General features: G+C 39.1%; 1 protein-coding gene across 11 annotated transcripts in view; it reads left to right on the top strand.

The window, feature by feature from the left end:
* tns1b (tensin 1b) overlaps positions 1-25,765 on the top strand; it is a 217,433-nt gene that overhangs the window by 23,512 nt on the left and 168,156 nt on the right. The window contains exon 1 of one of the 11 annotated variants that reach the window (XM_088082955.1): positions 2,665-2,820. The exons of 8 other annotated variants lie outside the window; for them this stretch is intronic. In XM_088082955.1, coding sequence (XP_087939081.1) covers positions 2,806-2,820 — 15 coding nt within the window. In that variant the 5' untranslated portion in view covers positions 2,665-2,805. Of the gene's footprint in view, positions 1-2,664; positions 2,821-19,608; positions 19,938-25,765 lie in introns of those variants that run through there. 2 more of the 11 variants (XM_088082950.1, XM_088082957.1) reach the window with 2 other exon arrangements.

The following is a 25,765-nucleotide window of genomic DNA, read 5'->3' on the forward strand; positions in this document are numbered from 1 at the left end:
ATTACTTAAAAATAAGCAACAAAAAAGAAAGTAAAAAACAAAAACGAAATACCAACATAATAAAATCCATAACAATAAAAATATCTATTTCCCTCTGTGGCATCATTTTAAATATATGAGATTTCTAAATATAGTTTTTCCCCATCCCCCAAAAAAATATTATTTTGGGATTTTTTTATTTATTTATTTTCTTTCTTCTTGTCACCTTTTACAATTGATTTAAGCAATTTTTCGGGAGTTTCATGTGCCTTTCTTTGCATTTACCCCATGTATTCAAATAAAATCAAACCATTTTTTTAGGTTTCAAAGGTTTAAATGCTTATGAAAGGCATCTGAATGCAGAACAAGAAAAGTGACAGGTGTTAAAGGGTTAATAGATAAAACAGATACTGACAAATGTTTCCTTTGGGGACATAATTAACAGGTAAACAAGGGTAATCAGTATATTGCAATGTATTGCAAAAATATGTTATCATAATACTCAGCGGATCGCAACACATTTAAAATTGCAATAATGTGTCTTGACTTAAGTATTATGATAATATTGTAATCGTGGGTTCTCTGGTGATTCCCACCCTTAGCGTGTATGAATTTAAATACATAGAGCACAAACATACATATACAGAAATGGTAGGACTTTGAGATATTGGCCTAACACAGAGTACACATGAATTCAGATGGTTTCATGACTCATGGATTTTTGAAATCATTATTTAATGCTTAGCATGTGTGTTAGGATTGAATTATGCCTCTTGGACCAGTGTTCTTTCAATGTGTGTGTGTGTGTGTGTGTGTGTGTGTGTGTGTGTGTGTGTGTGTGTGTGTGTGTGTGTGTGTGTGTGTGTGTGTGTGTGTGTGTGTGTGTTTTGCTAATATGCCCTCCTCTGAGGCGAGCAGGCTGCCTCTGTGTCTCTGCAGCAAAGTAAACATTGCCTTTTTCCTTCCAGACCTTGTAAAAGTCGTGTCCAGAGGAGAAGAGTAAACTGGAAGAATGTTAACGTCATATGTGACTTCTGTTCCTCTGCACGCTCTGCTTCTTAAGTCCCCTCCTCACTCATGGACCAGCTGCAATGAATCTGTCAGGTTTGAGGTGGTCTCCATTAAGGGTCTTTTCCAAAAAAAAAAAAAAAATTATGGAGAAGTGTGTTAAGTTGGGAGTTTGGCTACTTGGTTAGGGGACCTGTTGCAAAGAGATGACCTCTTCACCTCTGCTGCCGGGACCTCCAGTGTATTCATTAATTTGCCTGAAAGTTTTCTACCTTTATTAGTGATGGGGAAAAACGCTAAATAAAAGACTTCTTTGTAGCTTCAATGTTGGTCCCACTTTACCACCTCATAGCACATAGTCAACAAAGTCAGAAGAACGACTTCCAACTGGGAAAACTCCGACCTTCTGACATCACATGAATGCAGCAATGGTCTTAAAGGTACAATATGCAGGAAAACAGAGAAAAACAAAAAACATTGTAGAGACAAAAATACAAAAATGTGAAAAGTAGTTGTCAGCACAAGTATTTACTACTGCTTATTAATGCGCAGCTGCAGACAGAGACTTAGAATTTACATATTTGTCCTGCTATTAGGTTCAATAATCTGTACTTGTCTTCATGGATTTAGAACAAAGATTTAATTTCTTGTTGCCTATTTTCATATTCAAGGCAAAAGTACAAGTACAAGGTAGAATTGTCTTTTTTCTTAAATGTGATTTAAGAAGAAATGAAATTGAAGTTGACCTTAAATCCTGCTACATCTATTATGAGTTTGTTTACAAAGTTTACATGAGATTATTATGTTGATTTGTATTATCTGGTGATTAATCACTACCAGGTTTCTGGTCTCTGTTTGATAAAGGTCACACCCACAATGACGCAGTAACGCTGAAGAAAAGGGCTGAAATGCGTCCTTTTCTGTCTGCTGCTGTGCATTAATAAACAGCATTTAATAATTATCGGCGAGTGCTGACGACTTCTTGCAATTCTTGGGCCGGCACTCTGGACACTTTGAAGGATTTGTGACACTACTTCTTTTGTTTCCACTAGAAGTGTGTGACTGTTCGGCCGGATTTTTTTCTTATTTTCTTCTTATTTTGCGATAATCGGGACGTTCCTCGGCAAAGCCTGTGATTGAGGTCGGGACGTCACAGAACAGTAACAGCCAGGTGCCAGATCGTCACCAGCACGCATCCAAAAGATGGCTACAAAATCGCAGCACTGAACTATAGCCCACTTGGCATTCACTTCCGTCTTCACTTTCGTGGGCGATGCTGCTTACAAACAGCTCACGATACCTGCAGAACGTACCTTTAAATGAAAATATAAAATTGAGGCCGCACCTCCTCATCAAGCATTTATAGAAGTTTCTTTGTTCTGACAACAGAGAGCTAGAATTCGTCATAAAAAGCAAGTCCGCTCTGTTTTACCACTTTAGCACTGACCTTGGCAAAAGAACAAAAAACAAAAATCTCAAAAGGCAAAAAACAACAGCTCCTGGTATTTTCACTTTCCATGTTATGATCTCCTGACACTACTTTTCCATCATGCGTGTGTGTGTGTGTGTGTGTGTGTGTGTGTGTGTGTGTGTGTGTGTGTGTGTGTGTGTCTTTCCTCTCCCCTTGCTAACAATGCATCTCAGGAAGTATGTCAGGATAAGGGCCAGACTGCGGGGCTCTCTGTGGTCACTGTGTCCAACTTTGAGGGACAATAACACAGTCCCGTTAATCCCACAAAAGCTAGCTGAGTGTTGGGGAAAGCTGTGGATCTGTGAAAGGGAATTACTGCCCCAGGTGTCTTCAAAGAAAACTCTGAGATGTCCCTCTGGCTGGTGAGTGCTGTTGCAACATGTCGTGTTTGAGCGGTGGGTGGTCAGGAGGGTTCGCTCTCAGCTGGAGGTCAGTCCAACTGCAGCCGAAAACCTTTAGGCTGAGTTAAGGACTCTGCTGGTGGTTTTGCTTGTTTTATGTCATCTTACCTTAACTTCCAAGTACACCATGGATTTTTTGATAGATTTTATGACCTTTTTGGCAGTGGCTGTTCTCCATTCATGCAGTTGACTTGATATTGACAGTTTACAGCCGACTTTTAACAGATTTTGGGTTCCCTAGTTTGTCAAATCTGAATCTAGTATTGGATACTTTTGAGACTCTTATTGAACTTTTAGCTTTCAAGGTGCAAATAAGTCAAGTTCAGAGTAAATAAATCCAAAGATCGGCATAAACACTTAAGTCTTAACCCTTTAAAAACTTGGCAAAATGGTTTGATTTCTTTCAGAAACATAGGGAAAAGGCATTGAGCAGCTTAACAAAAAAAATAGTAAAAAGTTACAAGAAAAGTATATAATATATAATAATATATAACAAAAGCAAAATAATCAGAAGAAAAAAAACAAGAGAATGGCCTTGAAAACTGCTAAAATGTTAAATATATAATGAACATTATTATAAATAGATTTGTTGATTGTAGATTTTTCTTTCATGTTTCTTTGATAATCTAATAATACCCCCTTTTAAGACTGATTTTCAGGTCATTTTTTCGTCACCTTTTACTCACTTCTTGCAATATGTGGGACGTTGCTCATTGTTTTTTTTCTCCATGTTTTTGAAAGATATATACTTTCGTGGAGAAGACAATCCAAATAAAGACATTATGTGAAAGTTTGATCAAATTACTCACAATTTGAGAAACAATTTCAGTCTTTGGAACAATTTTCCCAAAACTGTTGTGCTCATGAGCTTTTAGGGAACACCAAACCTGTAAGAATAGCTTAAATATTGTAAATATGATGTGAAAATACTCCTTTTAATGGAGTGGTTGAAGTGTAATACTCAGAGTTGTTTAATGGTACCTGGATGATTGTTGTACATGACACTCATTGTTATGAATGTAGCTACGGTTCCAAAGTCTCCAGTGGGATCATTTAAAGACAGTTTCTGTCTTTTTGATTTGTTCTGTCCTGCAGACAGCGTAGTGTCCACTTAGTGGAAATAAAATATGCAGTCTTAAATGAAGTTGAACCCGTTTTGACCTCACAGATCAAGACAGTCTTCATTTGGCCATATGTCTCTCTCTCCCTGTCTCTCTTTTGTCCTGTCCTCTGATGTGGAAGTGTCACTCTTGGAGGTGTCCGTACAGCTAATTACTTTATAGCCGGGGACAACGCAGTAACTTTAACGCTGATGACTGCTTTACAAGGGGCCGTCCGCCCCTCACTGAAGGGGGGCCCACGTCTGTCATTGACTCTTATGTAATGGTCATCCTCAGCTGGTCGAACACAAAGCTTCTTTAATTAACCTTCATTTAACCTGTAGTGTCTCCTTTATTTATTTCACTTTCTGAATGACTACCTGAGTGCACATTAACATGAAGAAGATGAATGTTAAATGTATGAATGAATGTTTTAAGCTTTGCAAATAAGAATATTCAGTCTATATGTAAACTTATTGGGTGTTCCTGCAGTTTTTTTTTTTTTTACAAAGTGATGAAAGACAGGGCCGGACCTTTTCATCACCTTGGCCTACATCCTGTTCATTTCTGCTGTCTGGGCTTTTATGAGGCAGCTGATGACTGCTTAGAGGCCTTCGGTGTTTGAGGCCAGTTGATAATTGCTGCTTGAAAGGTGAAATGGTCACTGTGGGCACTGTGTGTTTGGTGGGTGCTTCTGTGGATTAGAATGAAAGGTTAAAAAGCTCACGGCTGCCCTTTGGAATTTATAATTGAATCCTCCCAATGGAATTTTTTAAATAAGATATTTCACAAAATATCATCAAAACTACAATACTGCCAAGTGCAATATCCAAATCTCAGTAGCTGCAATTTTCTGATAAAGGTAAAAAAAAGTTAAAGGTTTGATAAATTTAAAACTATGACTTTCTGTTTTTTTAAAAAAATATTTTTATATTTAATATTTAATTCCTGTACACTGAGAGCAATGCTAACTGGAGTCAAATTCCTTGTTTGTGTAAGCATACTTGGCCAATAAAGCTGATTCTGATTCTGAAAATTACCAATCTGTTCTAAATAATTGCAGTATGATTATTTTTACATGCTGTGCCGGTCTAGAGTGTAATTTATGTCTCTTTATCTATATTTAAATTTTATTTTTACAATAATGTAAGAAAAGTTTTCCTCTTGCTTTCCACTTTGTGACACGTTGTTCTGTATCTCACCTGACATTGACAAACACCATGAAATTTCCAGACTTTAGTGAAAGTGATGCAGAACACTTAAACCCACTGACCCACTACAGTATTTCATGGTTCTAGAAAATCGGTTCTGATTTCCAAATGTTTACCATTGCATGGCATCAGATTCAGATTTTTTTTTTTTATCATTTCTCACCAGGCTCCATTGTTATAGGTCAACCCTGCAGTATCACATGCATGCAGTCGCTGAGATTTGAACCTGTGCCTGGTGAGCTTTGCAGCTCTTTGTGCCTCCTCCTGTCTGAAGAAGCTTTGGGTTAACAGATGGGATTATATCTCTCCTTAAAACAGGACGCTTATTTGCCAATTTGCCAAAATTGTTTCCATCTGCCGACTTAAGATAGAGTTATGTCTCTTTGCTTTGTTTAAAGAAGAAATGAGCTTGAACTCAATCCCCCGTGGCTTCCTGCCAGTGTGCTTGTCTTTGCCAAGCTCTCAATCACCCCTCCAAAAAAATGGATGCCGTGTTGAATCAATAGTGGGAGGGGCGGAAATAATTGCTGCATTAATCACAGCCACTTTGCTGTGGGCAATAACATGAAATGCATTTAAACAAATGGAGCGCCAATGCAAATGTTATTATAGGATACTCTATTTTAAATTGGTTTTGCATTTGCGGCAAATCTGGATATACTATGGATGTTAGTTTATATTGTGGGAATAACAGTGTTTTACAGCAGCCACGAGCGCACAGGGTGTAAATTAGCAGCATGATGTCACTGACATCGGCACTGTGCTGCTGACAGCTGAAACACTTCTGAGCTGACATATGGGATAAGGTGAAAGCACACAATTTAATCACAGAGTGTGCAGAGCTGCAGCGTAGCTCCGTGTCTGCATGAAATAAGTCAGATGAGGGGGTGGCTAACTGGCACTAATAATGAATACTTTGTTTAATGATAATAACTTTATTGATATAGCACCTTTAAAAACAAATGTTTACAAAATTCTTTGACAGACTAAGCAAAGGCAGGAACTCTGGGAGTAATAAAATGAATGTTAGTAAACATGCCAAACAGAGAAAGGTTTAAAGAAATCAAACAAAAGGACAAGAATAACATATGAAAACGAATGATCAAAAAACAAACAAACAAAAAAAAACAAGCAAGTAAACTGCCTTTTGAGATTTACCTGTTTTACTGCTTTTATTCCTTTAAGTAAGAAATGGACAAAGTTTTTTTTATGTAAGAATAAAAGCAATAAAAGATGATCAAAAAATAATATAGGAAGACGACATCACATCAGTGGGGATAACACTAGTTAAACAAAGATAGATAGGTGTAGATAGAAGTAACTAAATTAAGAATGAAAGGATGATGAAAACGGCATCAGAGGGATAAAGAACAGATATATAGAGTAAGAGCAGTGAAATGAATAGAGAAAGAGAGATAAAAGATGGATATATAAATAAACAGACATATAAAGGTGACATCACATAAAAGTAAGTCTGTAAAAGCGAGTTTTAAGAAGTGATTTAAAAGATGTTGCAGATTCTGTGCGCCTTATCTCCTCAGGCAGGTCGTTCCAAAATCGAGGGGCCCTTATGGCAAAAGCACGGTCTCCTTTAGATTTTCAGAAATGTCTTTTTAGACCCACACACGCTTTAAAAGTGATCAGTAAAATCTTAAAATCAATTAAAACAGACAGGGAAGAGAAGCAAGGATAGGGGTGATGTGATGTTTAGTGCGATATTTTTAATGTTTATATTCCACAGACCTATTTATGATAATAATAAACTCCCAGGCGAGACACATTGTCTCTTTATTGGTGCTTTCTGCATGTAGCTTCTGGGTAATAGCCAATCAAATTAAATTGATGAATTGATACCACCAGCTGCGACCAAAACATCTCCGTCAGCCTCCCATTAAAACCATGACCGGCCACTTCCCCTCTTATTCTCTCAGGAACAATGACCCTTAACTCTCTAACCTCTTGTCTGGTTTCCTAGAACGGACAACAGACCTGACGTGGCCAGATTGAGACTTTCAAACCAGCCTATTGTTTGTGCTGCAGAGAGGCAGGAAGTGCGCATGATGGTGTACTCTGAAACTCCTCTGTCCTGTAGCCAGTATTGTGTAATCTTTTTTACCGTGTATTAGTGATGGGACTGTGCTAAAAACCTTGTTACCTAGCTTCACCCTCACCAAAGTGTTTGTAAGTTACGCACAGAATATTGGCTAACTGCTGGTTACTCTCTCAAAGGACCTTGTCACAATGTTATGTTCTTGTAGAGAATTTCTGTTTGGAATCAGTTAATTTAAGTGAAATGGCCACAGAGGCTCTTGGGCATAAAATTGAGACTGTTAACTTACTTCAAACTATGTGAACAGGACTGACTGCTAAGGGGATGGAGAGCTGTAAATTAAAAACAGACTCCTCTTTAATCCAAATAAATGTGTTTACACAGGTTTTCTTTAAGAATAGAAAAAATGCTAAAAATAGACTACAGACCATTTTACCATTGCCAATAGACAAGGGCTGTGTACACGGCTCTGCAGCAGACAAGCATGCCTTTCATTTTTTTTTAACTTGTATGTCACGTTCAGTATTGAAGGCTGCCGGAAAACAGGTGTCGTAGATGGAAGAAAACAGCAGGGAGGCCAGTGAAAATGTTGTGGTTGTTACTGATGGTGACAGTATGGCCATGCATCCATTTTGGTGCCTGTGTGTGTCCTACTGGCTAACTGCACTCATAAGGCAGTTACTGCTGATAACAAAACAGTAGTGGTGAAGACGCGTAGCAGTTTCTGGTTTCTCTCCAGGTCAACACTGTTAGCTCTGTCAGCACTGTTCCCACTGTTGGCACCATTTCTGTTTTAAGCACTGTTGGCTGCTTGCTCAGTTTCGCCACCTCCATGAGAGCCGTGTGCATACAACCTCTGAATCATGTAAACACTTAGAATATTGCGTGAAGCTCCTTTCAACGAAACATTAAACCACAAATCCAAAGTTAATCCATGTATCTCATAGAAAATAAAAACAAAATTGTAGGTATCAAACCCAAGTGGCTCATTCTGATGACACTCATTTCTCTGTGAGTGGTTTTGTGAGCAGCACTGCATTGGACCAGTAGTTGTAAAGATGTAGATGAGCAGTCTGAACATTACAACATGTTTCAGTCTGCCTTGCTGCAGTGTTTTGGATGTGTATCTGGAAAAGGCTGACCATGAACAACAGGACACAGCTGAGAATACACCCAAATAGGGCAGTGGGCCTATCTCGCAGTGTTTTTACCAAAAAGTCAGAGGCTTCCTTCTCTCATTTCCCCAAAAGGAAACAAGGAAGGGAGCTTCCTGAGCAGTGACACGATCTGCAACAAGCTCAGTCTTTACAATTCTATAAAGATATTTGGTTAATGTTACATTTGCCAGAACAAAAAGCCAAATGTTCTAGATTGATTCAGTTGTAAATCTCTTGATAATTTTATAGTTTGAATTTGTGTTTTGGGATTTCTGTTTTGGAAATGTACCAAAAAATGCAAGATATTAGGAAAAAGAGATAGGAAGATTACTTAAAATTTAGTTTTAAAAAAGAGAGGAGGATTATTAAAAAAAAACCCAAAAAGGAAAAAATGTCAAACATATTTATAATTATCATATTTTTATATATAAAATTGTTACAAAAATCATATGAAATAAGTGCTTTTTTAAATGATTGTTTTCAGCACTCTTAGGTCATTTTCTTGCTTTTATATTTATTTCCTTATTTTTGAACTTTTTATTTCTTATTTTCAAGTAATTTTCTTGGAACTTTTTTTTTTTTTTGCATTTTTTTGGGCCATGCCTAGTTAAGTTGCTTATTGCAAAGGCTTCAAAGGGTTAATCACATACATGTTTTGTATCCTTCAGTTTTGAAGTAGTTTTTCCATGTTGTTAATATTACTTAAAATTCATTCATATGCCCTCCAAAGTACACATGCAGTTCAATTACTGGCTGAAGCAACTGATGCGGTCCTCAGTGTTTATGTTAACCCCTTCAGACTGCATACAGGCTCAGAGGCTCCACTGGCCATTCATGATTGGTTTGAGACTGCCCATCTTCATTAGGGCTCCCCTGACAGCTACAAATATACCACCCTCCACTGAGAACATTTAACCTCCCCAACACATATGCACTTTTTCAATCTGCATCTCTTTTTATTTCATATGGGGTTGCATTTATATATTTTCTCACGCAGTCTCCTCTTTTTCCGCTGAGGCTTTAACTGAAAACAGACAGTTTTCATAACACAAGCTGTTAGTGCCTGCAATGTAATTTGTATTTATAGCTTCATTTTAATAGCTGGAACTTCACTGTTATTCCACTCAACACATCTCATATTCATTATCTTGCCCTCTAAGCCACCCCCCTTTTTCTACATTAAATTGCAGATCCCCCCTCCCCTCCTCCTTTTTCCATCACTATAAGTGCCTCCTTCTCTAACAGACGGCTCTGCCCGACCCACCCCACCTCCGCCCACTTCTGTCTTCCCGTCTTCTAATCTTTTTTTCCTCCTCGTGCTTTGCATGGAAGAACCTGCAGCATCCAGAGAAAAGAGGAGGCAGGGTGGAGGGATGCTGCAGGGATGCTAGGCAATAAGAAGAGGAAAGATACATTTAGGGATGAACTCCTCAGCTACACTTGGAGGGAACTTTTAGTCACTAAAACCAACAGCTTGGGTCTTGGTACCTCTGGCCAGCGGTTTTGTTGGACAGGCTAGAGAGGGAGGGGAGACGAGGAGTGAGGAGTGGCAGCTGTTGTACAGGAGAGGACGTGAGGAGATTTTCAGGAGAGAATGGGCGGACTAGGCTGGTGTCTTGCCACAGTCTTCAGTTGGGCAAAATTTTTTTTCTTCTGCATCTTCCCGTTTAGGAAGCAAAGGAAAAGCAAAAACAAGGTATGGTTCATATTTTAGATTTAATGACAATTAGGAGCATTTCACGCGAGCTTAAGTGTTTTTAATTTGATTTTCTTTTTACTCAGTTTAATATTAATGCACCTGCATGTTGGATTTTGCTTCAGTGACTGTGTCAGATTTTCCTGCTTGTAATACAGAAAACAAATGTTGCTTATTGCAAGAACAGAGCTGCATGAACTCTGGGTTGATTGAGACAAAAAGCAGTATTTTTAACTGCCAACTGCTTTGGCCCAGACTATAATATCTTTTTTTTTTTTTTTTTAATGTATTTATTTGCGCCATTAAAAAAAGTGACAGAAAACAGGTCAAAAATACTATCGCAAAACAGGTGCCACAGAGGTTAGAAACCCAAATTGGCTCATAGAAATACCTCACCAGAGGTAATACAATAAATTACAATTAATGCAAATATCTAAACTGTTGAAGACATTGTCAGGAAATATTGAACAGACAGTCATTATTCCCAGGGGACGAATCCTAATAACTTTGGTGGGCCCCTGACTCTTCCTGCATAGTGTCCACATGGGGTTAACATTTGAGATTTTCAGGGATCGTCATTGTTGACTGCCACTGGCTTAAAGGCAAGGAATGCACGATAATATCGGTGTGTCATCAGCAGATATTGGATTTGAAATGGAATATCGGAATCGGGCCAACATGCTGATTTCTGCAGATATTACAAACTTAAACTTGTACAAAACATCAACTTTTTCTTATATTGCACAATAAATGATTATTTTATACATTGAAAAGCATTGCATTTTATGTCTCCATCTGCTGGTGGGTCATCATGATAAGATTATGCATAATATGATGTTGATTTCACTACAGAAGAGAACTGATGATGACCAAAATTATGTGGGTACGGAAGTGGATACGCTTATGTTGGCATTGGTTATCAGCCAAATGAGTTGTTATATATCGGCATATCGAATATCGGCAAAAAAATCCAATATCGTACATCCTTACTGATGACAGTGGCTGTTTTTTTCTGTTGTGTCACATCAATTCTGCACAATAGCAGGGCTCGAAACTACTGGCATCCCTCCATCAGGGTGAAAGGACACATCGCTTTTTTTGTTTTTCTAATTATTTTATAATTGTTCTTAAGGGAGTGCAGTTAGTAACATTGTGGGCTGCATGCAGGGACCATCACAAAGTGATATATTCAGTGCCATTAATGAAAAGTATTGACCTTATGAGCTATAGCCTTGGACACAGGATATTTTACATGTTGAGATTTTAATCTCTTGCATGACCTCATCCCCAAATGTCTCAACTTTCCACCTGTAGTTGCCAAATGACAATGGAAATTAATTATATTAATTTTTGTGTGACGCCCAGCTAGTGATGAGCACAGAGGATGAGACAGGCCAGAGAGATAAGCACATTAGGACGCACACACACACACACACACACAGCGCAGGATATTGCCAGTTTGACTCGGGCACTTTTCCCGATAGTAGGTCTGTTCTGTTGAACAGAGCCATTAATCTTCCAAATGCAGCCACTGCTTTTGAACACAAAACCTCACAGTCACACACACACCTTGATGTGCACACACCATTCATCTACACACCGAGCTCACCCCTAATTAAAGCAGAAAGTGTTTTCAGTCAGTGGCTGTCTGGCTGCAGACACATTGAGGGTCTTTAGCACGCGTCTTCCTCTCTGGGGGTTGTGCATCTTCCTCTGCTGGCACTTTGATGGTCTCTGTGCCCATGAGGTGGTGTTCAGAGGGGACGAAGACGCACTTTACCTGCAGTTGCCCTCAGTTCTGGACAGTCTGTGTCGTCTGTGATTGTTGGAGCACTGACTTACCAGTGTGGTTGTGCGATGAGGAGAATGACTGTACTTAAGCAGCTGATTTTCTGCCAGGTCCTGGGATGCAGTTTCACAGGTGACCCTGTGTTGTGACCTCTCAGATATCCCTTTTCCACCAAATTAGCTCCGTTTATGAATCTTGGATCCCTGGTGCTATCAAGCGAATCAGCCCACGTTTCCACTAGTTCTGTGCTGAATCATTGTAAGCGAGGATGTGTCATTAACAGAGGGTGTTTCACAATGCACAGCGTACGTATGTTAACAGTAGTGGCGAGATGACATTTCCGTATGAGCTCTTTTCTTTTTATTGCTGATATTTGTTTTTATCCAAAAGACAAGAATAGGCCAATTAACCCCTTGAAACCTGGAGCTACATAACTTTTTTTGTGCTGCTTTTAGATACTTGCACAAGTATTTAATCCCTTTAACCCTGAGCAGTTTGGTGCAATTTCTCCAGAAAACGTGGGGGAAAAGGCAATCAGCTACTTAAGACTACTTATAAAGTTTCAATAAACTTTGCATGTAATATATCACAAATAATTCATTTTTGTGTTAATCTAAAAACAGTGGCATTATGACGAAACCTTTGACATTTAAAGAGTTAAAATTTGATATTTATGATTAGGGCTGATGTTGGTTAAAGAAATAAAATAATTTTATGTAGAAAATAATAACAATGTGTCATATTTTTTTAAGGCTTGATTTTGAAAAAGCACATTTTGCGCAGAGCGATGTGAGTGTGTGTAATATTATAGCGGGCTCTAAGAGTTCTGTTTTATTTCTGTCTGTATATCCCCCTAAATTCTACAGACTGGACCTTTAAAGTAGTTATTGATTTGAACAATGCAGTGCACACAAATGCATGGAAATACCTTCTGTTTATTCGACTATTGTTCAGACATCTTTTTTTTGGACTGCGTTGTTTAATGTACCTGGTGTTTAGCAGTTTTTTTTAATGCTGCACAAAAAGTCTTTAAAAGCAGATTCTTTCGCATGAATAGAAGTGAGTAGTTGCCATGAGCAGTCCTATCAATACAGATAAATAAAAAGTGTGTCTACAGAATAAAAATTCATAAGGTAGAAAGATGTCATGTATCGTTGCCCATGCTGGTTTATAGGGCTGGGCGATATTGGCTGAAAATTACATTTCAATATTTTTAGGCTACATCTCGATACACAATATATATCTCGATATTTTTTAATCTCCTTAAGAGCACATTAATGCTTAAAGTGGAAGACTGATTCAGTTTTTTAAATTTTTTTTTTTTAACCAAATTCCCTCTTTGATGTGACAATATTGTAGGAATGACAGTTGGTACTTTGAAAAAAAAATTTTTTTTGATCAATAATCATTGATATAGATATAATGACTAAGTGGGTAAAGATAAGTATTAAAACAAGTAGATCTGTCTGATAAGTTGAGAAAAGTACATCACTTTACTGTAAAGCAACCTTATAAATCAGGAAAAAACAATCACGATATAACAATATTCAATATCAAAGACGATATATAGTCTCATATCTTGATACAATATAATATCTTTATATTGCTGGTTAGATTAACAAGTGGTTATGGAAAGTGTAGTGCAGAAACCCTCCTGTGATCCCTTGCTTTAAAGATGTCTCCAAATTGGAGAAAAATGTGCCAAAAATGATCACTTTTATGTGGCAATTCTTCAAAGAGTGAGCTGGCCAAACCCAACACTTGACACCATGTACTGCAGGAGTGTTGTTGTTGTGTTTCATGGGTCAGTGTGTTCTGGCTGGTCCTTCCTCTCGGCAGCAGAGAGAACAGAGGAAAACGTGCACACACATGTGAGTGCTGTGCAAAGGGAGGGCCCCGGGTCTGTATTGTTTTCAACAGATGGGAGTCACGGGGGTGGTAAAGGGTGTGTGCATGTCTGTGTGTGTTTGGGGGGGGGTGTGCTGCTGGAGTGTGTTCTTCCTCTGTCTGTCAACAAGTGAACTCCCCCTTCATCTAGCAAGGGATGTCAGCCAAGAGGGGAGAACACACCCCTCTGTTTACACACTCACTCTCTCTCATCCTTATCTATCTGTGCTTATCCACCACCTCCATCTGCTTATCAGTTTGTCATTTTTTTCTCTATGCCTCTTTTCCTATTTTGTCTGATAAACGTACTCTCTTGTTTCATTTTTCTGCCAAAACCTTTTTTTTGTATTAAGTCCATTGTAACAGGGTGCACGGCTTTGATCTGTGTGCTGCTGCTGTTTACCCGTCGTTACCCGGTTCAAGGACAGCGACCTGTCACCGGTTAATCTTCTTAATTGTGTAAGTGCCTCGCCGTCCCCTCCTGCCTTTGGTTTACAAAAGAAGACAGAAATGGTCAAGGTTAAAGAGGTACTAAAGCAAATCCCACAAGTGATTTGATTAGCCTTGGAAATATGCCCACCCTCCCTTTACTACATCTCAACCCATGCACACACGCACACACACACACACACACACACACAGACCCCATGTCTCTGCAATCCCTTCTATATTTAATAACTTGTGCTTTGAACAAGTGTCTGATTATAAATTAGGAGGCATGTTGTGAAGTGACCACCAGTGGGTGCTGCAGCTGCATTTTGTCGCTGTATGAACTGTGTATGAGCCTTAGGAAAATAACCAGTAATGTGCCGAAATGACCCGAGGACCTTTTATTTTTGAATAATATGGAGGTACATTTCTCTCATTATTATTTGTGTGGAGCTTGACAATTAATCTGTAATCTGTAAATATAGAACAATTTCCACAAATACAAATAAAGCACACTAAAATATTTTACAAATAGATAAACTGCAAATACCAAAAACAAATCAGAAAAAAATGACTCAGTGTGTGCACAATGCAAATCCACAAACTTAGAAATTATAGGGTTCCTGATGATCCTTAATCAAAAGGCATTGAATTAATTAATCTAAAATTAAGGCCTTCATTGGTATTAAAGTGACTTAAATTAATCTTTCAAAAGTCTGAGTAGGATTGAATTCATTGTTTCTCTCTGATGTTGCATTGTAAAATCTTAAAATAATTGGTAACATCTATTTTGTCATGATGATAATCCAAGCATTGGAATCTCACAGAGTAAAAAAACAACATTGTCAAGAAAAACAGCTAGAAATGTCAGATATTTCCTACTTCTGTTGGGAAAACAAATAGATACATGTATGATAATATGATATGTTTATTGTCTTCTTTGTGTTCCACTCTGAAAAAGGTGCTTTTTTTCAACATTGAAAAAACTGGGTCTTAAACTTCAGTCTGAGTAGCATGAAATAGTCTGAAAAAAAGCACAAAAAATGACTTGCCTTAAGCGATGGAACCCTGAATTGAGATTCACAAATAAAGACTGGATTCATATATCTGTTTGAAAATAAAACAAATTAACACAGCTAATACTGAGACAAATCTATCTCCATAGAATAGTCATAATATAAAGTCTTAATATCTGATTGCATAGACTGCACCACCTTTTTCTGTCCTTTAACAAATTATTTAGAACTGCTTCATATTTACTATTAACTTACAAATGTGACTAAACTTGATATTGCTCCTCTTGTGCTGTTTGTTCGCTGTGCAGTAAATCCTGATGTTATAAATAGAAGACTTTCTGTTTATCAAAAATAAATGATGCATCCTACACTGTCACATTAGAGTGTGCTGACAGGGAACTGGATGATGACTTTATGCAAGAGCAGAACATGGTGTGCAATGTTGTGACGGTTTCACTTGAGTACAACTAAGCCCCGCTGGACAACACTCAAGTGCACAGTCATTTGGTGACATTGTGTTATATCTTCCAAAATAGCCTCAAGCTGTTTTATACACCTTACTGTGTGAGATGAGATGTGAATTAATTGAATTACATCAAATTAGAAGACATTTAAAGCTGCTCTTAACAATATATTTAATTTAATAATGGATCAATATACTGTATTTAATGTGAAAGGGGTCTCTTGAAATAATGAACCCACTTATTATCCAACACAGTGTTTTTGTTTTTATAGCCCAAACCTTGGTATTTTAGTTCAGTTTTACCAATCTCGTCAACCTTGTTTTTGCCAACAAAGCTCTAATCTCGCACTGTACTACCTGCAACAAACAGTACCCAGACGCAGCTGGTGAACATAGTGGAGCATTTAATTAAAAGCCTGATATTTCCCTCAGAAGTTGGTGGAGACCAAAACAGAGCTAGATGCAGTGAGAATATGAGACCTGCATTCTCCAGGTGGCCAAAACACGACTTCACAAGTTAGACTCATGATCTCAGATTGATACAGCATGTTGTGTTAACACCTTGTTTGTGACCATTGTGACCAACAAATGTTTGCTTCACTGTTGTCATGAATATCTTTCATTTATCAATGACTGATGCTCATGAAAAACAAATAAAGATGTCCATGACTAGGGAATATGTCTGACATTATCAGGTAAACTGTAAGAGTATGATATTAAGTGCAGGCCTATTGCAATATATTGATGTTACGGGCAGAGATGGGGACTCGAGTCTGTCCTCAAAAGTCTTGAGACTTGACTCAGACTCAAGGTTTGGGCATCATGAACAATCTTAATTTGATCATTATCAGAGACTTAGACTTGCTACCAAGGACTTGTGACTTGACTTGGACATGCAAAAAAACAACTTTTGAGCATCTCTGGGTATCGGTCATTACAAAAAAACAAAACAAAAAAACAAAAGTGTCAATCTTGATTTTGCAAATTATTACTGCAGCAAATGGATATGTTCAGATTTGTTTGGTTTTCTTCACTTCAGTGACATTTTAAAGTCACTTTTTGACTGTGGGGGTTGACTGTTGGTCAAACAGGCTTGGACTCAGATGTAATGTTGGTAATTGTCAAACATGATAATAATCATTACATGCATAATGATATATAATTGAAAAAATTGCAGTACCTAAAATGTGTTTTAGTTGAGGCCCTAAAAAGACACAAATATGCAGTAATGTGGAAAAATAACATAGTTTCTGCAAAGTTCTTGCATTTCTCAGACAAACATTCAGCTGGAGTGTGTGTGTGTGTGTGTGTGTGTGTGTGTGTGTGTGTTTGGTTGGTTGGGGGGGATTAAGTTCAAATGTTTTCTCTCTTTCTAACATTGTCTCCTTTAGTGAATTTGTCTCCGTAGGGGTGGCCTGCAGGAAATACCAGGGGATTAATCCTCAATGCCAGTGGGTGAGTGTGTGAGTTTGTATGTTTCTGTGTGTGTGGGTGGGTTTGTGTATTTATGCAGTGTGTGAGAAAGACGTGAGTGTGTGTGTGAGAGTGGGAGAGCAGTAGGTGGTTATTGGTGAATGTTTGTGTGTATGCATTCGGTGAGTGGATAGTTTAGATTATGTGTGTTTATGTTTTCAGGAAGTTTTCAGAAATTTCCTTTGCGTGTGAGAATCTTTCCTTAGAAGAATAAGGCTCCATGAGTGTTTACAGGTGCATGTAGCCCACCACTGGGTAATGGTTACAGTTCTGTGGAGGTTTGCAGTGCTTGTGTGTGTGTGAAAAACGGGCTACCCACACAAGGGGATAAAGGGTCACGCATGAGGCTAACATGGTCATTGATGAGCAGTAAGAACTTAATGAAGCAGCTTTTGCTTCCCGGCCCCTCTGTGCTCTTTCTCTGTAGTAAAGGCTGAAGATGGAGGGGGGCGGGGCTCTGCTTGAGGCCACTGTGTTAGACTTCTGTGTTTTTTCTTTGTGAAGGGGAAATGTGTGGGATGCCAAGAGTGCGATTTAAATGGTGAAGGAGTGTTTCAGATAAGGCTGGTGATATTTTTCTTATTTTGAACAAATCCAAGCAACAGACCAAAACCAACATTGACTTTTTTATAGGTTCTACTAAATGGTAATGTGTGTCAATACAATATCTTCTTCCTCTATGCCTCAGAGCTCCATTGTTTTCCAGAAACCAGTATATAAAACAATGTGCCACGTTGTTGCACTGAGTGACCTGTTCCTTTCTTACCATAAAAACACTGAAATGTTTTTTAAGTCAATCAACACACACACTGTTCTGCTGATGTAAGTACACAGTTGAGCACCAAGTGTATGTTAACTCGCTGCTGAAATGAGTCCTCAACAGCAGCAAATACACATATATTTTTTATCTTGTGTGTGTCCCTTTTTTTGTCATTCTGTCCCGCTCTCTAAATACAAATGTTTTTGTGGGGCCATGAATGCAGCGTAGGCAGGACTCTCCATGAGTTCTTTCTTCCTCAGCAGCAGTTTGAGTTGCAGCATGGATAATTGATATGACAATCTGGTCAGAGCTGATCACATTGATAAATGAGAGAAGCAGTTACTGTGGAACTTTTAGACCCATCAGAATGAACAGTTAAGTTTCACTTTCACTGGCCCTGGTGCTCCGCTGCTCTGTCTGTGCCCAGAGTACACTCTGCAATCAGTAACAAAACATTAGCCTATATATATATATATATATATATATATATGTATATATATATATATATATATATATATATATATATATATATATATATATATATATATGTATGTGTATGTGTATGTGTGTATATGTATGTATATATATATATATATATATGTATATATATATATATATTTCACTGGCACTCCTACTGTCCAGCTCCAAAACTATAAAATAGTCCGTCAAAAATAAATGAATGAGTTGGAAACTCTACCTTTGCCTTCACTAAATTTACAGCTCACAGCAACTTAATAAGATTCTGAGTTGGGCACAGCACTAAAAATTACTTTGCCTGTTTTAAAACACACAACTTTAAATTTGTGGCATGTGTTTTGAGATTTACTTTGAGATGTTTTTAGTAGCAAAAACTGGACTTGAATTCAGAAACTACAGAGAAACTGATCAATGCTTTTAATATTTTGGAATTTGTTGATGATCAGGAAAATAAGAGGAAAAGATGCCTGGCTTATATTGCATGTAATGATCATTAGCTGAATTCCCTCCAGAGTGGATTTATAAATCTACAATTAATTTAGTGCACTTATTTCTACTGTCTTAATTTAAGTCTCTTTACAGAGAGAGTGAATTAGTGGAAACAGGTGACTGTAGCTAATATTGTTAGTCAAAGAATTTGATATGTAAAGTAACAGCTGTTTTTCATTGTAGTTAGGTTTTTGAAAATTTTGATGAAAAATTTGATCAAATAAAGTCAAACAGTGTTATAATGAGAGTGGGTGTCATAATTCAACTCAACTTTTGGCAAACTTGAGGCATTTTGAGCACCGACTGACAATGTATATAGCAGGCGTTTTCTCTGATGTCCAAACTTATTCAGTAAAGCATTTTTCAAGATCAGGAGAAATGCCAGCGGACATTTATCACACGGGTGAATGCAGGGGGAGACAGAGTTTATGAAATATTAAAATGGGCCTTGATACAGAAATACACAGGCAAACTGTGCAAGAGAGAGATGGAGGGGGAGGTGAAGTGGGACGGATGCTGAGGGGGATGAACGGGGAGGGGGTGGGATCAAGGAATGAATGAAATTAAAAGTGGTGAGACTTAGAGGGCTAAAGAGGGAGGGAGACATGGGATGAGAGAGAGAGAGGAGGGGCGAAAGAGATGGATAATAAGCAGAGCACCCCCTCCCCCTTTGCTCCTGTGAAGCGGTGGGGGCAGCCTGACCCCCAGCCGAAAAAAAAAAAAAAAAAGCTTTGTGAAAGTTTCCCCGACAGAGGGGTAGAGAGCCAGAGTGAGCGCGGAGGAGAAGCAGTCAGGATCCAATTTAGAGGAGAGACACTAGGAGGGGAAAGCAAGTCAGACAGTGAGGAAGAGGGAGAAAGCAGGAGGTGAAAGAGAGGGTTTACGCCCAGGGAAGTCATGGCTGTGCAGCGTAGGGCAACTTTTCTCCCGGCTGGATTATACTTAAGGAAGCTCACTGGTCTGTAGCAACAGCAGCAGCAGCATCACTCTGCCCGTCACCATGCCATCTGTCTCTCTAAGCCTGCCAGCAGCTCTGGCGGGACCTGCACGCACCTGGGTCTGCCTGTCCTGCATGTTCTGGGTGAGATAACTTTTCAACTGGGATCATGGTTGATTTGTAACTGTCAGCAAAGATCAGTCAATGCTATGACCAGTTTGCAGAATTCAGTGCAAACCCTGGCAATGCAAATTGAATAACTTTGCAAATGTCATCATTGAGCTGCAAGTTTTGAAGTGCATGAGTCAGTATGTTTCTATGCACAGTAAAGTCAGGCTGCATACTGATCCAAGAGGCATAATTCAATTCTGCAACACATGTTCATCATTTACTAATCACTTAAAAAATCCATGAGTCATGTCTTGTAAAGTCAGTATGTTTACACGCACATTTAAGTGCTTCGGTTATAGCTCATTCAGGCCATCTAATTGGACTACTGTCCTTGTTCCAGTTTGCAAGCACTGGGGGAGAATCAATTTATTGACGGAAGTATGTCCGACTCCAGTATGGTAGGTAGCGATATGTCTCCTTTTAGGTAGTTGCTATCGGACCTTCTTCTGGTTGATCTATTATGTTAGCAAGCGGCTAATGGGTTGCATGTCGAAATGTGAAAACAAGGATAACTTTTTGGCACTGTGCATTGCGTACACACAGTGCCCACAATGCTTTCTTCGTCTTGTTTTGTTTTCCTTCCTTCTTCGTCTTGTGTTGTTTTTTTTCCCAGTTTTCTTCTATGGATTTATGCTGTTCTAGTCCCAGGTTAAAGCCTGGTGTGGAGTATATGGAGCATGTGCAGAACACTTAGGCCAATTCAGGTCAGACTGAGGCATATACATGAAAGAGCAAATCAACCCGCAACTGCATTATCTACGTGTGTAAGTCTGACTTAGAGAAATTCCATTTGGGACGATCTTAGTTGTAGAAGTCCAGTTTTAGTCTGACTATCACAATCATTCAACTTTTTCTAACATCATGTAAACATACAGAGTCAGTTAAGTGGCTGATGGAATCAGCTTGATTTGCCACAATACTTTTGTTATGATTTTGTACCACTCTGAGAAACATTGCTGGTTCATTCAAGAGTTGATACTTCATGCCAGTACCCTTCGGGAAGCCCGGATCAAATCAAGCTGGGTATCTATTGGGTGGTCTGCTTGTCGGGGGCTGGGTTGAGGGTTGGGACCCCGGCTGTGGGGGGCCTTGGCACGGTGACACATTTGAATGAGAGAGATCTTATGAGGGGAAATGGGAGGGTGTGCAAACGTGAGACAAGCTCTGTGTTTTTCTCCCTCCAGAAACATATTTTCCATGCAAAGTAGCAACGTGTCTGCTCCGACACTGAGTTGAATTAAACGGATCCCCTGCTCTCTTCCCCTCAGCCTCTCTTTCTCACCCTCACTCCCTCTGTGTCCCGCTCTGTCTCACTCTAGGTGGTTGGGACACACAGCTATTTTTGCTTTCTCTTGTATAATTCAATCTGCCGCGCATTCCCGCTCGCAGTGAGGGGTTGTTTGTGCACTTGTGTGCCCTCTAAGCTGTGATGTGGTCAGCGAAGAACTGTGTGCATGTGTGCATGTCAGCGCTAAAAGCATTGTGACCATGGTCTCAACATTTGTCTTAAAACACAGTGAGTGCTTTTCCTAATTTGTGCTGATATGAAAGAACATTCCTGACTCAAATATACAACATGGCATGCTGCTCTCCTCCTTCTCAGCTGAATAGAGGATGAAAGAGGAGAGTAGTTGAATAGACCATTGAGATCCATCCTTCCCCATTCTGCAGTGGTCCTTTGGGACATGACTGCACACCACCGACAGAGCTGCAGTCCTTGGCGAGGAGACTGGATAATCTTACAGAGCTCTTCATCAGTTAATTACCGTTCTTTCTTTTGAGGAGCGGGAGGCGAGGTGAAAGGGGGGTCGTAAAAGAATCTCAAAGCCCCCCAGCTAAGCTCTGGGTCACTGATTGACTGCATCAGAGCACTGTATGACAAAGCGAGCTCACTTAAGGAGGCGGGGTTCGATCTGAGCCCCTGCATTAATAGCACATCTTTGTTTGGCCCTAAAACAACCTTTATTTGGGCACATACTCCAACAGATTGGGATTAAAATTTGGGTTCAGACTAACCTTTTTTTGGGGATGTGCTTTTCATTCCAATCAAAGCACAAATCTTTGCCAAAAGATCTTCCAAGACCACTAAAGATCACAAAGAATTGCTCAATGCTCAAATGGTACTTCTTCCTTGTGGCGATATATTGTTGTACTTCTGTCTAGACTGATCAGGTTTGCCTCGTATGGATACAGACATACTCCTGTGCAGATGGGAAAGTGAGTACAGCTGCAAAAGCTGTTATTAGGCAACAGAGAAGTGGAAGAGAGAGATGGGTACAAGGAGAATGAGCATGTGAGAGTGAGTAAGTACAGATGCAGGAAACAGACCATTTCTATGAACTACGCAAGATCTATTCCTCAGCCTGGCCTTGAATAGGGAGGGTTTCCTTCTCTCAGAGCAGGATGGTCTTGGATAAAGGGAGATTTTTCCAGCCTAGAAGCAGAGAGAAAATGCTCAAGGAAAGATAGGAAATGACGAGAACAACTTGAAGGACAAAGGAAATGAGCAGAAGATGCTCTGGGCAAGATCGGAGGGCAAAGTAAGCACGGATGGTGCAAGGGGCCTTGAAAGAAGACCTTTGAAAGACTGCCACTCCTGCACCAAACACTGAATAATTAATGAATGCCAAAAAAGGGTTTTAGGGAGAGTTTTATCAGGTTTCTCTGAAAGGGCTGCAAAACCAACCAAATGTCCTCTACCTCTTGCTGAGAGAAAGTTTAAAGGGCATGCACATTCTGTTGACATTCAAGAATGCCCAGTCATGAATGCGTCTGCTTTTACAGCAAACTGGTGCAATCAAAAGGGTGGGCTCCAGGCAGTTGTAAAGGCGTTGGTAGCGGTGTACAGGTGGCTCTAATCTAACAAGGTGCTGTTGTAGGAAACAGTGCCTCAGATCGCCGCCTCACAAATATTGATGTGTGGCTAAACCTTCAGAGTTGTCACGGTTCAAAGGACTACTCGGGATGATCGATATCCATTAACGGACGCTCAGTGCATCTAGGTTCAGAGTTTGGTCTCAGAAGGATTGCTCTGGGAAATGGTGTCAACTCAGGAATGTTAGGTCATTGGTCCGCTGTTGTTTTGACTTGAAAATAGACAACCCCTTAAATCTGTTGATGCTGTTTCAATCCGACTCTGATTCCTACCTTTTGCTTCTGAGAGCAGGATGCGTAGAAAGGACTTATTATGGTTATTCCTTTATTTTTGGTTCTTTTCTCATATCCCCTGCACTCATCCTTCTCACCCGCCTTTTTTTCTCTTGTTCTGTTTATAGTTTGACCCCCCCATCCAAGTTCCTGAGATTACCTCTGATTTGAGTTGAAAAATGTTCCACATGTGAGGCCCCTTTGAAATACGGCAACATTTCGGTAATTGTAACATCTGGGTTTACGTTGCCTCTATGTTTTTTACTATAATGGATTTGCCATGCAGTCATGTTCCTTCTTAGTGGACTCACCCTGTTGTTGCCATCCCGGGGATGTTTGCTGTTTCATCTTGGCGTGCTCTTTGGATCGTGGTTGAAAAATCTTGAACAACAAAAAGGGAAGTTTAACCCCTTGCTCAGTTGATTTATGAGAGTTGTTGAGCTTTGTTTAACATCTCCCACCCACCCCTTTCGTTTCTGAGGAGACCCCCAGCATTGTGCATGCTTCACTGGGCACATTGGCCTTAAACCTCCCATGGCCTTCTGGTTTTCCCCAGAGTGAGTTTCAGGATTCAGAAATTTGACTGGTTTCTAATTTCCCCATTTTTCTCTTCTTGATCCAGGAATATTTACTTCTAGACCATATTTAAGTCTGCTTATCCTCATTTTTATTGGTGATATAAGTTTCTCACATCTCCTACTTTACTGCAGCTGAAATAAATCTATGTGGCATACAGTAATTTTATGAGATACACTGAACCAGTGGTCAGCTGTATTGTATATTTTGCAGATTTTTCAACTTCATACTTAAAGTGAGCACAGAAGTGAACAACAGTCATTTTTTCCCTTGTGTTTATCGAGTAATATCATCTCTGCATCATCTCTGACATCATGCCTCCTCACGCTCTTGTTTCCAATGTAATGCAACGTTATCTCATGTCTCTGAAGGGCTGTAACCTGCTTGGCCTCCAAGAAAGTAATAGCACTTGGCCTTTTCACCTCTGGTTATGTGCCATGTCATGTTCATCACATGCTTTAATTCTGTTAGAGGTAGGACATGCCATCATTAGGACACATTATAGACAGATTAGCAGTAATGAAAAAAAACCATGGCAGTCAAAATGTACTGCACCATGCCTTTAAGGCTATTATTTCATGTCATGAGTTTCATACAGTCGTTCTGTCACATTTGGTTTTGGTTGTGTGAAGTCATGTATGGCAGGGACACATATAAGGTTTAGTATAACAGCAGTTATACTCTGAATTTCAGACAAGCATTTACAATGACAAGCAAGTTTAAGTCAAGCTGTTTGCACCAAAGAATATTGGACTTCAGATATCCCTTTTCTTTTTGCTACTTTTAGCTTTTGATGCTTGATCTAGATGGATCCTGGTTAATTTCAGTTGCATCCAAAAAAAACAAAACAAAAAAAATTACCCACACAAAGGTCAACAGTTGCCATTAACTTCCTAGCAAATGAGTCCTGATGATTTTGGTAACCCCTTCACCTCATGTCCAGAACTTGTCTCTGCTCGTAGTGACCTTTGACCAACACTTTGGTTCATATCAACCCCTCTCGATAACTAATGATCAGATTTCCATGAACTTTAGGATCTACAGAATCGTCTCTTTCTAGTTCCACAGTCTTTTCATTTCTCTTCATTAACTTGCTAAATCAGGTCAAAATGTCAACTCTGGAAGGCAAGAAATCAATCAATTTGGGCATTTTTTCAATTTCTGGTCCTAAAAAGCATTTACTCTTTTGATTTTAAATACCCCATAACCTTTTCAGCAGCATCTTCAGGGCTATTTTTTCTTGATGATTGACACTTTAGTGATGAGTAAATGAAAAAGTATGTTGTGTTCATCTTTGCACAATGCAGCTCATCAGCATTGCAGTGTGAGTGGTGCTTGTACTTTGTAGTTGTTTAGATTACATTTTTTTGTTTAAAAGTAAAGTTTTATGTGGTTTCTATTTTAAGTAATGAGTGGTTGCTAAATTCAGTCAAAATTTGTATATTAGTGTTTTTTTGTAGATAAGGCAGACTTTATCTCAGATTTTCACAGTAGTGATGTAATATAAATTCAGTCTTTATACTCATACCTGAAGATGTTGTAACACCTTCTATAACATGTTCTGTGCTTTTTTTTCAGCCACTCTGGGTTTAGTGCAATAAATCTGAAATTTTAAAATTTACACTTGTCTATGTCGACCATAAATTTATACAGGCAACATTACTCACCGAAATGCCTGTTAGTCCCTTGAGAGGGAAGGTCAGAGGTCACTGTTAGAGAAGTGAAACATCTGTGGGGACTGGCTGCAGACTTTGCTCTAGAGAGTGGCGAGGTGTTAGGACCTGGTAGTAGTTAGGATTGTGCAGCTAACAGGAAGCTTGTTGTGGGACTCCCTCGGTATTGGAGCAAAACAAGTCCTCTGCAATTTAGTTGTTCAGTTGTTGGTGATGTTAATGATACAGTGATTTTTATAACACAAGCATCTTTATTACAGAAATCGTTTTAGACTTTGTTAAGCAGAAAACATACATTATCCTAATCCAATGAATGTAAGAGAATCTGAGATTATATCAGGAACAAGAACCCATTTGTGGCACCGAGAGCAGGTGGTTATCAGACTGCCATCATGACATAATGCT

The sequence above is a fragment of the Plectropomus leopardus genome, chromosome 10 (assembly GCF_026936395.1).
Source record: "Plectropomus leopardus strain MGB_pleo_1.0 chromosome 10, ASM2693639v1, whole genome shotgun sequence".
Taxonomy (NCBI): domain Eukaryota; kingdom Metazoa; phylum Chordata; class Actinopteri; order Perciformes; family Serranidae; genus Plectropomus; species Plectropomus leopardus.